Source organism: Taudactylus pleione, unplaced genomic scaffold (genome assembly GCF_031769625.1).
Source record: "Taudactylus pleione unplaced genomic scaffold, aTauple2 ptg000027l, whole genome shotgun sequence".
NCBI lineage: Eukaryota > Metazoa > Chordata > Amphibia > Anura > Myobatrachidae > Taudactylus > Taudactylus pleione.
The window spans coordinates 4,026,021-4,039,336 of NW_028284429.1; the positions used below are offsets into that span (position 1 = coordinate 4,026,021).

General features: G+C 49.8%; 1 protein-coding gene across 1 annotated transcript in view; it reads right to left on the minus strand.

Annotated features, from left to right (window-relative positions):
* Positions 1-13,316, minus strand: part of SLC67A1 (solute carrier family 67 member 1) — an 83,186-nt gene that overhangs the window by 42,892 nt on the left and 26,978 nt on the right. The window contains exon 4 of the mRNA XM_088451809.1: positions 420-552. Within this exon, the coding sequence (XP_088307935.1) occupies positions 420-552 (133 nt within the window). The remainder of the gene's footprint in view (positions 1-419; positions 553-13,316) is intronic.

Genomic DNA, 13,316 nt, shown 5'->3' on the forward strand with positions numbered 1-13,316 from the left:
TGACACAGAAGGGGAGGGGTAGACAGACAGGCGTGACACAGAAGGGGAGGGGCAGACAGACAGGCGTGACACAGAAGGGGAGGGGCAGACAGACAGGCGTGACACAGAAGGGTAAAATAGGGAGGAGAGAATTTATTCAGTGGTGACATCACTTATGGCTATTGATGTAATCGCTTCACCATTCCTAGTGGATACTAATGCAGTTACACCACCTAGTGTAATGTACATACATTATATGTATATACTATATATATATGTATAATGTGGTCCCATATGTCATTGCTGCATGTACATAGCTGTAACATGGATATTGCTGTGCACCATTAATAACGGTTATAACATTCCTGGCGCCCAGATCTGGTGATAGCAGCTCTCCTCAGCACTGCAATTTACTTACATCATATCTAAGGGCGACTCACCCGAATTTCGTAGCAAGAAATCCTCCGAGTGAAGATCCGATGATCATCCCCAATCCGAAGCAGAGGCCGAGTTTTCCCAGAGAGCCTGCACGTTCCTGGGCCGTTGTCAGGTCAGTCACAATCATCTGGGCACCTAGCACACAGCACAATGCAAATCCATCATCTGGGCACCTAGCACATAGCACAATGCACATCTATCATCTGGGCACCTAGCACACAGCACAATGCACATCTATCATCTGGGCACCTAGCACACAGCACAATGCACATCTATCATCTGGGCACCTAGAACACAGCACAATGCACAACCATCATCGGGGCACCTAGCACATAGCACAATGCAAATCCATCATCTGGGCACCTAGCACACAGCACAATGCAAATCCATCATCTGGGCACCTACCACACAGCACAATGCACATCCATCATCTGGGCACCTACCACACAGCACAATGCAAGTCCATCATCTGGGCACCTACAACGCAGCACAATGCACATCCATCATCTGGGCACCTAGCACACAGCACAATGCAAATCCATCATCTGGGCACCTACCAAGCAGCACAATGCAAATCCATCATCTGGTCACCTAGCACACAGCACAATGCAAATCCATCATCTGGGCACCTACCACACAGCACAATGCACATCCATCATCTGGGCACCTACCACACAGCACAATGCAAATTCATCATCTGGGCACCTACCACGCAGCACAATGCACATCCATCATCTGGTCACCTAGCACACAGCACAATGCACATCCATCATCTGGGCACCTACCACACAGCACAATGCAAATCCATCATCTGGGCACCTACCACACAGCACAATGCAAATCCATCATCTGGGCACCTAGCACATAGCACAATGCAAATCCATCATCTGGGCACCTACCACACAGCACAATGCACATCCATCATCTGGGCACCTACCACACAGCACAATGCAAATCCATCATCTGGGCACCTAGCACATAGCACAATGCACATCTATCATCTGGGCACCTAGCACACAGCACAATGCACATCTATCATCTGGGCACCTAGCACACAGCACAATGCACATCCATCATCTGGGCACCTAGCACACAGCACAATGCACATCCATCATCTGGGCACCTAGCACACAGCACAATGCACATCCATCATCTGGGAACCTACCACACAGCACAATGTACATCCATCATCTGGGCACTTACCACACAGCACAATGCAAATCCATCATCTTGGCACCTACCACACAGCACAATGCAAATCCATCATCTGGGCACCTAGCACATAGCACAATGCACATCCATCATCTGGGCACCTAGCACACAGCACAATGCACATCCATCATCTGGGCACCTAGCACACAGCACAATGCAAATCCATCATCTGGGCACCTAGCACAATGCAAATCCATCATCTGAGTACCTACCACGCAGCACAATGCAAATCCATCATCTGGGCACCTAGCACAGAGCACAATGCAAATCCATCATCTGGGCACCTACCACACAGCACAATGCACATCCATAATCTGGGCACCTAGCACACAGCACAATGCACATCCATCATCTGGGCACCTAGCACACAGCACAATGCAAATCCATCATCTGGGCACCTAGCACACAGCACAATGCAAATCCATCATCTGGGCACCTACCACACAGCACAATGCAAATCCATCATCTGGGCACCTACCACACAGCACAATGCAAATCCATCATCTGGGCACCTAGCACACAGCACAATGCAAATCCATCATCTGGGCACCTAGCACACAGCACAATGCAAATCCATCATCTGGGCACCTACTACGCAGCACAATGCACATCCATCATCTGGGCACCTACCACGCAGCACAATGCAAATCCATCATCTGGGCACCTACCACGCAGCACAATGCACATCCATCATCTGTGCACCTAGCACACAGCACAATGTACATCCATCATCTGGGCACCTAGCACACAGCACAATGCACATCCATCATCTGGGCACCTAGCACACAGCACAATGCACATCCATCATCTGGGCACCTACCACACAGCACAATGTACATCCATCATCTGGGCACTTAGCACACAGCACAATGCAAATCTATCATCTTGGCACCTACCACACAGCACAATGCAAATCCATCATCTGGGCACCTAGCACATAGCACAATGCACATCCATCATCTGGGCACCTAGCACATAGCACAATGCACATCCATCATCTGGGCACCTAGCACACAGCACAATGCAAATCCATCATCTGGGCACCTAGCACAATGCAAATCCATCATCTGAGTACCTACCATGCAGCACAATGCAAATCCATCATCTGGGCACCTAGCACACAGCACAATGCACATCCATCATCTGGGCACCTACCACACAGCACAATGCACATCCATCATCTGGGCACCTAGCACATAGCACAATGCACATCCATCATCTGGGCACCTAGCACACAGCACAATGCAAATACATCATCTGGGCACCTACCACACAGCACAATGCAAATCCATCATCTGGGCACCTAGCACATAGCACAATGCAAATACATCATCTGGGCACCTACCACACAGCACAATGCACATCCATCATCTGGGCACCTACCACACAGCACAATGCAAATCCATCATCTGGGCACCTACCACACAGCACAATGCAAATCCATCATCTGGGCACCTAGCACACAGCACAATGCAAATCCATCATCTGGGCACCTACCACACAGCACAATGCACATCCATCATCTGGGCACCTACCACACAGCACAATGCAAATCCATCATCTGGGCACCTACCACACAGCACAATGCAAATCCATCATCTTGGCACCTACCACACAGCACAATGCAAATCCATCATCTGGGCACCTACCACCCAGCACAATGCACATCCATCATCTGGGCACCGACCACACAGCACAATGCACATCCATCATCTGGGCACCTACCACGCAGCACAATGCAAATCCATCATCTGGGCACCTACCACGCAGCACAATGCACATCCATCATCTGGGCACCTACCACACAGCACAATGCAAATCCATCATCTTGGCACCTACCACGCAGCACAATGCACATCCATCATCTGGGCACCTACCATGCAGCACAATGCACATCCATCATCTGGGCACCTACCACGCAGCACAATGCACATCCATCATCTGGGCACCTACCATGCAGCACAATGCACATCCATCATCTGGGCACCTACCACGCAGCACAATGCAAATCCATCATCTGGGCACCTACCACGCAGCACAATGCACATCCATCATCTGGGCACCTACCACACAGCACAATGCACATCCATCATCTGGGGACCTACCACACAGCACAATGCAAATCCATCATCTGGGCACCTACCACACAGCACAATGCAAATCCATCATCTGGGCACCTACCACACAGCACAATGCAAATCCATCATCTGGGGACCTACCACACAGCACAATGCAAATCCATCATCTGGGCACCTAGCACACAGCACAATGCAAATCCATCATCTGGGCACCAAGCACATAGCACAATGCAAATCCATCATCTGGGCACCTACCACACAGCACAATGCACATCCATCATCTGGGCACCTAGCACACAGCACAATGCAAATCCATCATCTGGGCACCTAGCACACAGCACAATGCAAATCCATCATCTGGGCACCAAGCACATAGCACAATGCAAATCCATCATCTGGGCACCTACCACACAGCACAATGCACATCCATCATCTGGGCACCTAGCACACAGCACAATGCAAATCCATCATCTGGGCACCTAGCACACAGCACAATGCAAATCCATCATCTGGGCACCTACCACACAGCACAATGCAAATCCATCATCTGGGCACCTACCACACAGCACAATGCAAATCCATCATCTGGGCACCTACCACACAGCACAATGCAAATCCATCATCTGGGCACCTACCACACAGCACAATGCACATCCATCATCTGGGCACCTACCACGCAGCACAATGCACATCCATCATCTGGGCACCTACCACGCAGCACAATGCACATCCATCATCTGGGCACCTACCACACAGCACAATGCAAATCCATCATCTGGGCACCTACCACACAGCACAATGCAAATCCATCACCTGGGCACCTACCACACAGCACAATGCAAATCCATCATCTGGGCACCTACCACACAGCACAATGCACATCCATCATCTGGGCACCTACCACACAGCACAATGCACATCCATCATCTGGGCACCTACCACGCAGCACAATTCAAATCCATCATCTGGGCACCTACCACGCAGCACAATGCAAATCCATCATCTGGGCACCTACCACATAGCACAATGCAAATCCATCATCTGGGCACCTAGCACAGAGCACAATGCAAATCCATCATCTGGGCACCTACCACCCAGCACAATGCACATCCATCATCTGGTCACCTACCACGCAGCACAATGCAAATCCATCATCTGGGCACCTCCACACAGCACAATGCAAATCCATCATCTGGGCAGCTACCACGCAGCACAATGCACATCCATCATCTGGTCACCTAGCACACAGCACAATGCAAATCCATCATCGGGGCACCTAGCACATAGCACAATGCACATCCATCATCTGGGCACCTAGCACACAGCACAATGCACATCCATCATCTGGGCACCTACCACACAGCACAATGCAAATCCATCATCTGGGCACCTACCACGCAGCACAATGCACATCCATCATCTGGGCACCTACCACACAGCACAATGCAAATCCATCATCTGGGCACCTACCACACAGCACAATGCAAATCAATCATCTGGGCACCTACCACGCAGCACAATGCAAATCCATCATCTGGCCACCTACCACACAGCACAATGCACATCCATCATCTGGGCACCTAGCACATAGCACAATGCACATCCATCATCTGGGCACCTACCACACAGCACAATGCACATCCATCATCTGGGCACCTACCACACAGCACAATGCACATCCATCATCTGGGCACCTACCATGCAGCACAATGCAAATCCATCATCTGGGCACCTACCATGCAGCACAATGCAAATCCATCATCTGGGCACCTACCACACAGCACAATGCACATCCATCATCTGGTCACCTACCAAGCAGCACAATGCAAATCCATCATCTGGGCACCTACCACGCAGCACAATGCAAATCCATCATCTGGGCACCTAGCATATAGCACAATGCGCATCCATCATCTGGGCACCTACCACACAGCACAATGCACATCCATCATCTGGGCACCTACCACACAGCACAATGCACATCCATCATCTGGGCACCTAGCACATAGCACAATGCAAATCCATCATCTGGGCACCTACCACACAGCACAATGCAAATCCATCATCTGGGCACCTACCACACAGCACAATGCAAATCCATCATCTGGCGCCAGAAGGCAATTCCCGGCCATTGTGATTGCATTAGTTTTACATTTACACAATATGAAACGGGCACATTTATGGTCGGGTTTATTTAAGAATTGCATTGAAAGGAAAAAGAGGAGAAAGAGTGGGGAGAGTCTATGTACTTAACATCATAACATCGAATAGAAACACTAAGTACGTATGTGATATTCTCTCTTATTTGCAGATGCCATATAAACACATAATATTACTCGGCAAGCACAGGAGCTTTAACCTCACAGTATTCCAAAGGCCAAACAGGATCTGAGGCTTCCATGTAGGACTGAACTGTGACTCCACATCTATAGCACATCCGGGCAAAGCATCACTTGCTGGCATCATATGCACTGAGCACTGGGTACTTAGGGTCCCATATAATACTATTATTGTTTTGCAATGTGACAAGCCCATGATGAATACCATATTGAAATGGGATAGGCAAACAGTGGTACAATGCCTCCCACTAGTGGATGCTACTGGTATTACACACTATCGGGGCTGACTGCTAGCAGAATGTTATGTGCCTGCACACTTAAGGCCCCCCATACATCAGCAATCAGTTGGGGCAATTCTGCATTTGCAGGTGATTGTATACAAAACTCTGCAATGTATGGGGGTGCACAATCTCAGATTCCAACCAGAAAGTGATTGGGATGAATCAGGTTGTCCAACATGTTGGATTTCACAGAACAATTGAGGCTGTAGATTGCTAGCGTATGGTTACAATCAGCTGATTTGCAGACGGTTACTGGTATAATTATGAGCCTCTCACAATTGTCTTTCCTGAAAACGATCTGCAAATCGCTGACATATATCTGTAATGTATGGGCGCAGATTGGTGGATTGGGGAATCTTAAAATTGGGGACAAAAACAAAATCAGAATCTGTGACTGTATTTCTGTGATCCCTGATGTATGGGCCCCTGTACATTTCCTTGTCTGTAATTTGAGCTACATATGTGAAACCTTAAATCTAGCATATATAGGGGTCTATTTACTAAGCTGTGTTAGGAGATAAAGTGAACGGTGATAAGGTACCAGCCAATCAGCTCCAAACTGTCATCTCACAGGCTGTGTTTGAAAAATGGCAGTTAGTAAATGATTGGCTTGTACCTTATCACCGTTCACTTTATCCCCTAACACTGCTTAGTAAATAGACCCCATAGACCCTTACCCAATATACAGCATCATACTGCAGTCATTATCCTGGAGTCATTATCCTGCGGTCATTATCCTGGGGTCATTATCCTGGAGTCATTATCCTGCGGTTATTATCCTGCAGTCATTATCCTGGAGTCATTACCCTGGAGTCATTATCCTGGGGTCATTATCCTAGAGTCATTACCCTGCGGTCATTATCCTGGAGTCATTACCCTGTGGTCATTATCCTGCAGTCATTATCCTGGGGTCATCATCCTGCAGTCATTATCCTGCGGTCATTACCCTGGGGTCATTATCCTGGAGTCATTATCCTGCAGTCGTTACCCTGGGGTCATTATCCTGCAGTGATTATCCTGGAGTAATTATCCTGCGGTCATTATCCTGGGGTCATTATCCTGGGGTCATTGCCCTGGAGTCATTATCCTGGAGTCATTATTCTGTAGTCATTATAATGCAGTCATTATCCTGGGGTCATTATCCTGGCGTCATTATCCTGCAGTCATTATCCTGGAGTCATTATCCTGCAGTCATTATCCTGGAGTCATTATCCTGCAGTCATTACCCTGGGGTCATTATCCTGAGGTCATTATCCTGGGGTCATTATCCTGGGGTCATTATCCTGAGGTCATTATCCTGAGGTCATTATCCTGGGGTCATTATCCTGGGGTCAATACCATGCGGTCATTACCCTGGGTTCATTACCCTGGGGTCATTACCCTGCGGTCATTATCCTGGAGTCATTACCCTGCAGTCGTTATCCTGAGGTCATTACCCTGTGGTCATTATTCTGGGCTCATTATCCTGGAGTCATTACCCTGGAGTCATTACCCAGCAGTCATTATCCTGAGGTCATTATCCTGAGGTCATTATCCTGCAGTCATTATCCTGGGGTCATTATCCTGCAGTCATTATCCTGCAGTCATTATCCTGGGGTCATTATCCTGCGGTCATTATCCTGCGGTCATTATCCTGAGGTCATTATCCTGGGGTCATTATCCTGGAGTCATTATCCTGGAGTCATTATCCTGCACTCATTATCCTGGAGTCATTATCCTGGAGTCATTATCCTGCACTCATTATCCTGGAGTCATTTACCTGGAGTCATTAATCTGGAGTTATTATCCCGCAGTCATTATCCTGGATTCATTATCCTGGAGTCATTATCCTGGAGTCATTATCCTGCAGTCATTATCCTGCGGTCATTATCCTGCGGTCATTATCCTGAGGTCATTATCCTGCAGTCATTATCCTGCGGTCATTATCCTGGGGTCATTATCCTGGGGTCATTATCCAGCAGTCATTATCCTGGGGTCAATTATCCTGCGGTCAATATCCTGCGGTCATTATCCTGGGGTCATTATCCTGGGGTCATTATCCTGCACTCATTATCCTGGAGTCATTTACCTGGAGTCATTTACCTGGAGTCATTATCCTGGAGTCATTTACCTGGAGTCATTTACCTGGAGTCATTATCCTGGAGTCATTTACCTGGAGTCATTATCCTGGAGTCATTTACCTGGAGTCATTTACCTGGAGTCATTATCCTGCAGTCATTATCCTGGAGTCATTATCCTGCAGTCATTATCCTGGAGTCATTATCCTGGAGTTATTATCCTGCAGTCATTACCCTGGAGTCATTGCCCTGGAGTCATTACCCTGGACTCAATACCCTGGGATTATTATCCTGCAGTCATTACCCTGGGGTCATTATCCTGCAGTCATTATCCTGAAGTCATTACCCTGCAGTCATTACCCTGGTGTCATTATCCTGGAGTCATTACCCTGGGGTCATTATCCTGGGGTCATTATCTTGCAGTCATTACCCTGGGGGTCATCATCCTGCGCTAATTGTCCTGCGGTCATTATTCTGCGGTCATTATCCTGCTATAATTATCTGCGGTCATCATCCTGCGGTCACCATCCTGCTATCTTTATCTGTGGTCATTATCCTGCTATCATTATCTGCGGTCATTATCCTGCTATAATTATCTGCGGTCATTATCCTGCAGTCATTATCCTGGAGTAATTATCCTGCTATAATGATCTGCGGTCATTATCCTGCAGTCATTATCCTGCAGTCATTATCCTGGAGTCATTATCCTGGAGTCATTATCGTGGAGTCATTATCCTGTGGTCATTATTCTGTGGTCATTATCCCGAGGTCATCATCCTGTGGTCATTATTCTGTGGTCATTATCCCGAGGTCATCATCCTGTGGTCATTATTCTGCGGTCATTATCCCGAGGTCATCATAATTTATGCTTGGGAGTAACTTATTTCAAATATACACAAAACAAGAAGCAGCTGAAAGAGGCCCGTGCTTCAGGAGCAGAGCACTGTGTACCTGGTGGGAGGAGTCATGCTGGAGGGTGTGTAAGTGGGAAGCCCAGGAGCAGAGCATTGTGTACCTGGTGGGAGGAGTCATGCTGGAGAGTGTGTAAGTGGGAAGCCCAGGAGCAGAGCACTGTGTACCTGGTGGAAGGGGTCATGTTGGAGGGCGTGTAAGTGGGAAGCCCAGGAGCAGAGCATTGTGTACCTGGTGGAAGGGGACATGTTGGAGGGTGTGTAAGTGGGAAGCCCAGGAGCAGAGCACTGTGTACCTGGTGGAAGGGGTCATGTTGGAGGGCGTGTAAGTGGGAAGCCCAGGAGCAGAGCATTGTGTACCTGGTGGAAGGGGACATGTTGGAGGGTCTGTAAGTGGGAAGACCAGGAGCAGAGCACTGTGTACCTGGTGGAAGGGGACATGTTGGAGGGTCTGTAAGTGGGAAGACCAGGAGCAGAGCATTGTGTACTGGATGGAAAGGGACATGTTGGAGGGTGTGTAAGTAGGAAGCTCAGGAGCAGAGCAGTGTGTACCCGATGGAAGGGGACATGTTAGAAGGTGTGTAAGTGGTGTGTAAGTGGGAAGCCCAGGAGCAGAGCATTGTGTACCTGGTGGGAGGGGTCATGTTGGAGGGTATGTAAGTGAGAAGCCCAGGAGCAGAGTACTGTGTACCTGGTGGAAGAAGACATGTAGGAGGGAGTGTAAGTGGGAAGCCCAGGAGCAGAGCACTGTGTACCTAGTGGGAGGTGTCAAGTTGGAGGGTGTGTAAGTGGGAAGCCCAGGAGTAGAGCATTGTGTACCTGGTGGAAGGGGCCATGTTGGAGGGTGTGTAAGTGGGAAGCCCAGGAGCAGAGCATTGTGTACCTGGTGGAAGGGGCCATGTTGGAGGGTGTGTAAGCAGGAAGCCCAGGAGCAGAACACTGTGTATCTGGTGGAAGGGGCCATGTTGGAGGGTGTGTGAGTGAGAAGCCCAGGAGCAGAACATTGTGTACCTGGTGGAAGGGGCCATCTTGGAGGGTGTCTTAAGTGGGAAGCCCAGGAGCAGAGCATTGTGTACCAGATGGAAGGGGTCATCTTGGAGGGTGTGCAAGTGGGAAGACCAGGAGCAGAGCACTGTGTACCCAATGGAAGGGGACATGTTGGAGGGTGTGTAAGTGGGAAGCTCAGGAGCAGAGCACTATGTACCTGGTGGAAGTGGACATGTTGCAAGGTGTGTAAGTGGGAAGCCCAGGAGCAGAGCACTCTGTACCCAATGGAAAGGGACATGTTGGAGGGTGTGTAAGTGGGGAGCCCAAAGTATTGTGTACCTGGTGGAAGGGGACATGTAGGAGGGTGTGTAAGTGGGAAGCCCAGGAGCAGAGCACTGTGTACCTGGTGGCAGGGGACATGTTGCAAGGTGTGTAAGTGGGAAGCCCAGGAGCAGAGCACTGTGTACCCAATGGAAAGGGACATGTTGGAGGGTGTGTAAGTGGGAAGCTCAGGAGCAGAGCAGTGTGTACCCAATGGAAGGGGTCATGTTGGATGGTAAGTGGGAAGCCCAGGAGCAGAGAATTGTGTACCTGGTGGAAGGGGACATGTTAGAAGGTGTGTAAGTGGGAAGCCCAGGACAGAGCATTGTGTACCTGATGGAAAGGGGCATGTTGGAGGGTGTGTAAGTGGAAAGCTCAGGAGCAGAGCATTGTGTACCTGGTGGAAGGGGACATGTTGGTGGGTGTGTAAGTGGGAAGCCCAGGAGCAGAGCACTGTGTACCCAATGGAAAGGGACATGTTGGAGGGTGTGTAAGTGGGAAGCTCAGTAGCAGAGCAGTGTGTACCCGATGGAAGGGGACGTGTTGGATGGTATGTGGGAAGCCCAGGAGCAGAGCAGTGTGTACCTGGTGGAAGGGGACATGTTAGAAGGTGTATAAGTGGGAAGCCCAGGAGCAGAGCAGTGTGTACCTGGTGGAAGGGGACATGTTGGTGGGTGTGTAAGTGGGAAGCCCAAGAGCAGAGCATTGTGTACCTGGTGGAAGGGGACATGTTAGAAGGTGTATAAGTGGGAAGCCCAGGAGCAGAACACTGTGTACCCAATGGAAGGGGACATGTTGGAGGGTGTGTAAGTGGGAAGCTGAGGAGCAGAGCAGTATGTACCCGATGGAAGGGGTCATGTTGGATGGTAAGTGGGAAGCCCAGGAGCAGAACATTGTGTACTGATGGAAGGGGACATGTTGGAGGGTGTGTAATTGGGAAACCCAGGAGCAGAGCATTGTGTACCTGGTTGAAAGGGACATGTTAGAAGGTGTGTAAGTGGGAAGACCAGGAGCAGAGCATTGTGTACCTGATGGAAAGGGACATGTTGGAGGGTGTGTAAGTGGAAGCTCAGGAGCAGAGCAGTGTGTACCCGATGGCAGGGGTCATGTTGGATGGTAAGTGGGAAGCCCAGGAGCAGAGCATTGTGTACCTGGTGGAAGGGGACATGTTAGAAGGTGTGTAAGTGGGAAGCCCAGGAGCAGAACATTGTGTACTGATGGAAGGGGACATGTTGGAGGATGTGTAAGTAGGAAGCCCAGGAGCAGAGCATTGTGTACCTGGTTGAAGGGGACATGTTAGAAGGTGTGTAAGTGGGAAGACCAGGAGCAGAGCATTGTGTACCTGGTGGAAGGGGTCATGTTGGAGGGTATGTAAGTGGGAAGCCCAGGAGTAGAGCATTGTGTACCTGGTGGAAGGGGCCATGTTGGAGGGTGTGTAAGTGGGAAGCCCAGGAGCAGAACATTGTGTACCTGGTGGGAGGAGTTATGCTGGAGGGTGTGTAAGTGGGAAGCTCAGGAGCAGAGCATTGTGTACCTGGTGGAAGGGGACATGTTGGAGGGTGTGTAAGCAGGAAGCCCAGGAGCAGAGCATTGTGTACCTGGTGGAAGGTGCAATGTTGGGGGGGTGTGTGAATGGGAAGCCCAGGAGCAGAGCATTGTGCACCTGGTGGAAGGGTCCATGTTGGAGGGTGTGAAATTAGGAAGCACAGTCATTGTTTCCTGGTGGAAGGGGCCATCTTGGAGGGTGTGTAAGTGGGAAGACCAGGAACAGAGCATTGTGTACCTGGTGGAATGGGACATGTTGCAAAGTGTGTTAGTGGGAAGCCCAGGAGCAGAGCAGTGTGTACCTGATGGAAAGGGACATGTTGGAGGGTGTGTAAGTGGAAGCTCAGGAGCAGAGCAGTGTGTACCCGATGGCAGGGGTCATGTTGGATGGTAAGTGGGAAGCCCAGGAGCAGAGCATTGTGTACTTGGTGGAAGGGGACATGTTAGAAGGTGTGTAAGTGGGAAGCCCAGGAGCAGAGCATTGTGTACCTGGTGGGAGGGGTCATGTTGGAGGGTGTGTAAGTGGGAAGCTCAGGAGCAGAACATTGTGTACTGATGGAAGGGGACATGTTGGAGGATGTGTAAGTAGGAAGCCCAGGAGCAGAGTATTGTGTACCTGGTTGAACGGGACATGTTAGAAGGTGTGTTAGTGGGAAGACCAGGAGCAGAGCACTGTGTACCTGGTGGAAGGGGCCATGTTGGAGGGTGTGTAAGTGGGAAGCTCAGGAGCAGAGCATTGTGTACCTGGTGGAAGGTGCAATGTTGGGGGGGTGTGTGAATGGGAAGCCCAGGAGCAGAGCATTGTGCACCTGGTGGAAGGGTCCATGTTGGAGGGTGTGAAATTAGGAAGCACAGGCATTGTGTTCCTGGTGGAAGGGGCCATCTTGGAGGGTGTGTAAGTGGGAAGACCAGGAACAGAGCATTGTGTACCTGGTGGAATGGGACATGTTGCAAAGTGTGTTAGTGGGAAGCCCAGGAGCAGAGCAGTGTGTACCTGATGGAAAGGGACATGTTGGAGGGTGTGTAAGTGGAAGCTCAGGAGCAGAGCAGTGTGTACCCGATGGCAGGGGTCATGTTGGATGGTAAGTGGGAAGCCCAGGAGCAGAGCATTGTGTACTTGGTGGAAGGGGACATGTTAGAAGGTGTGTAAGTGGGAAGCCCAGGAGCA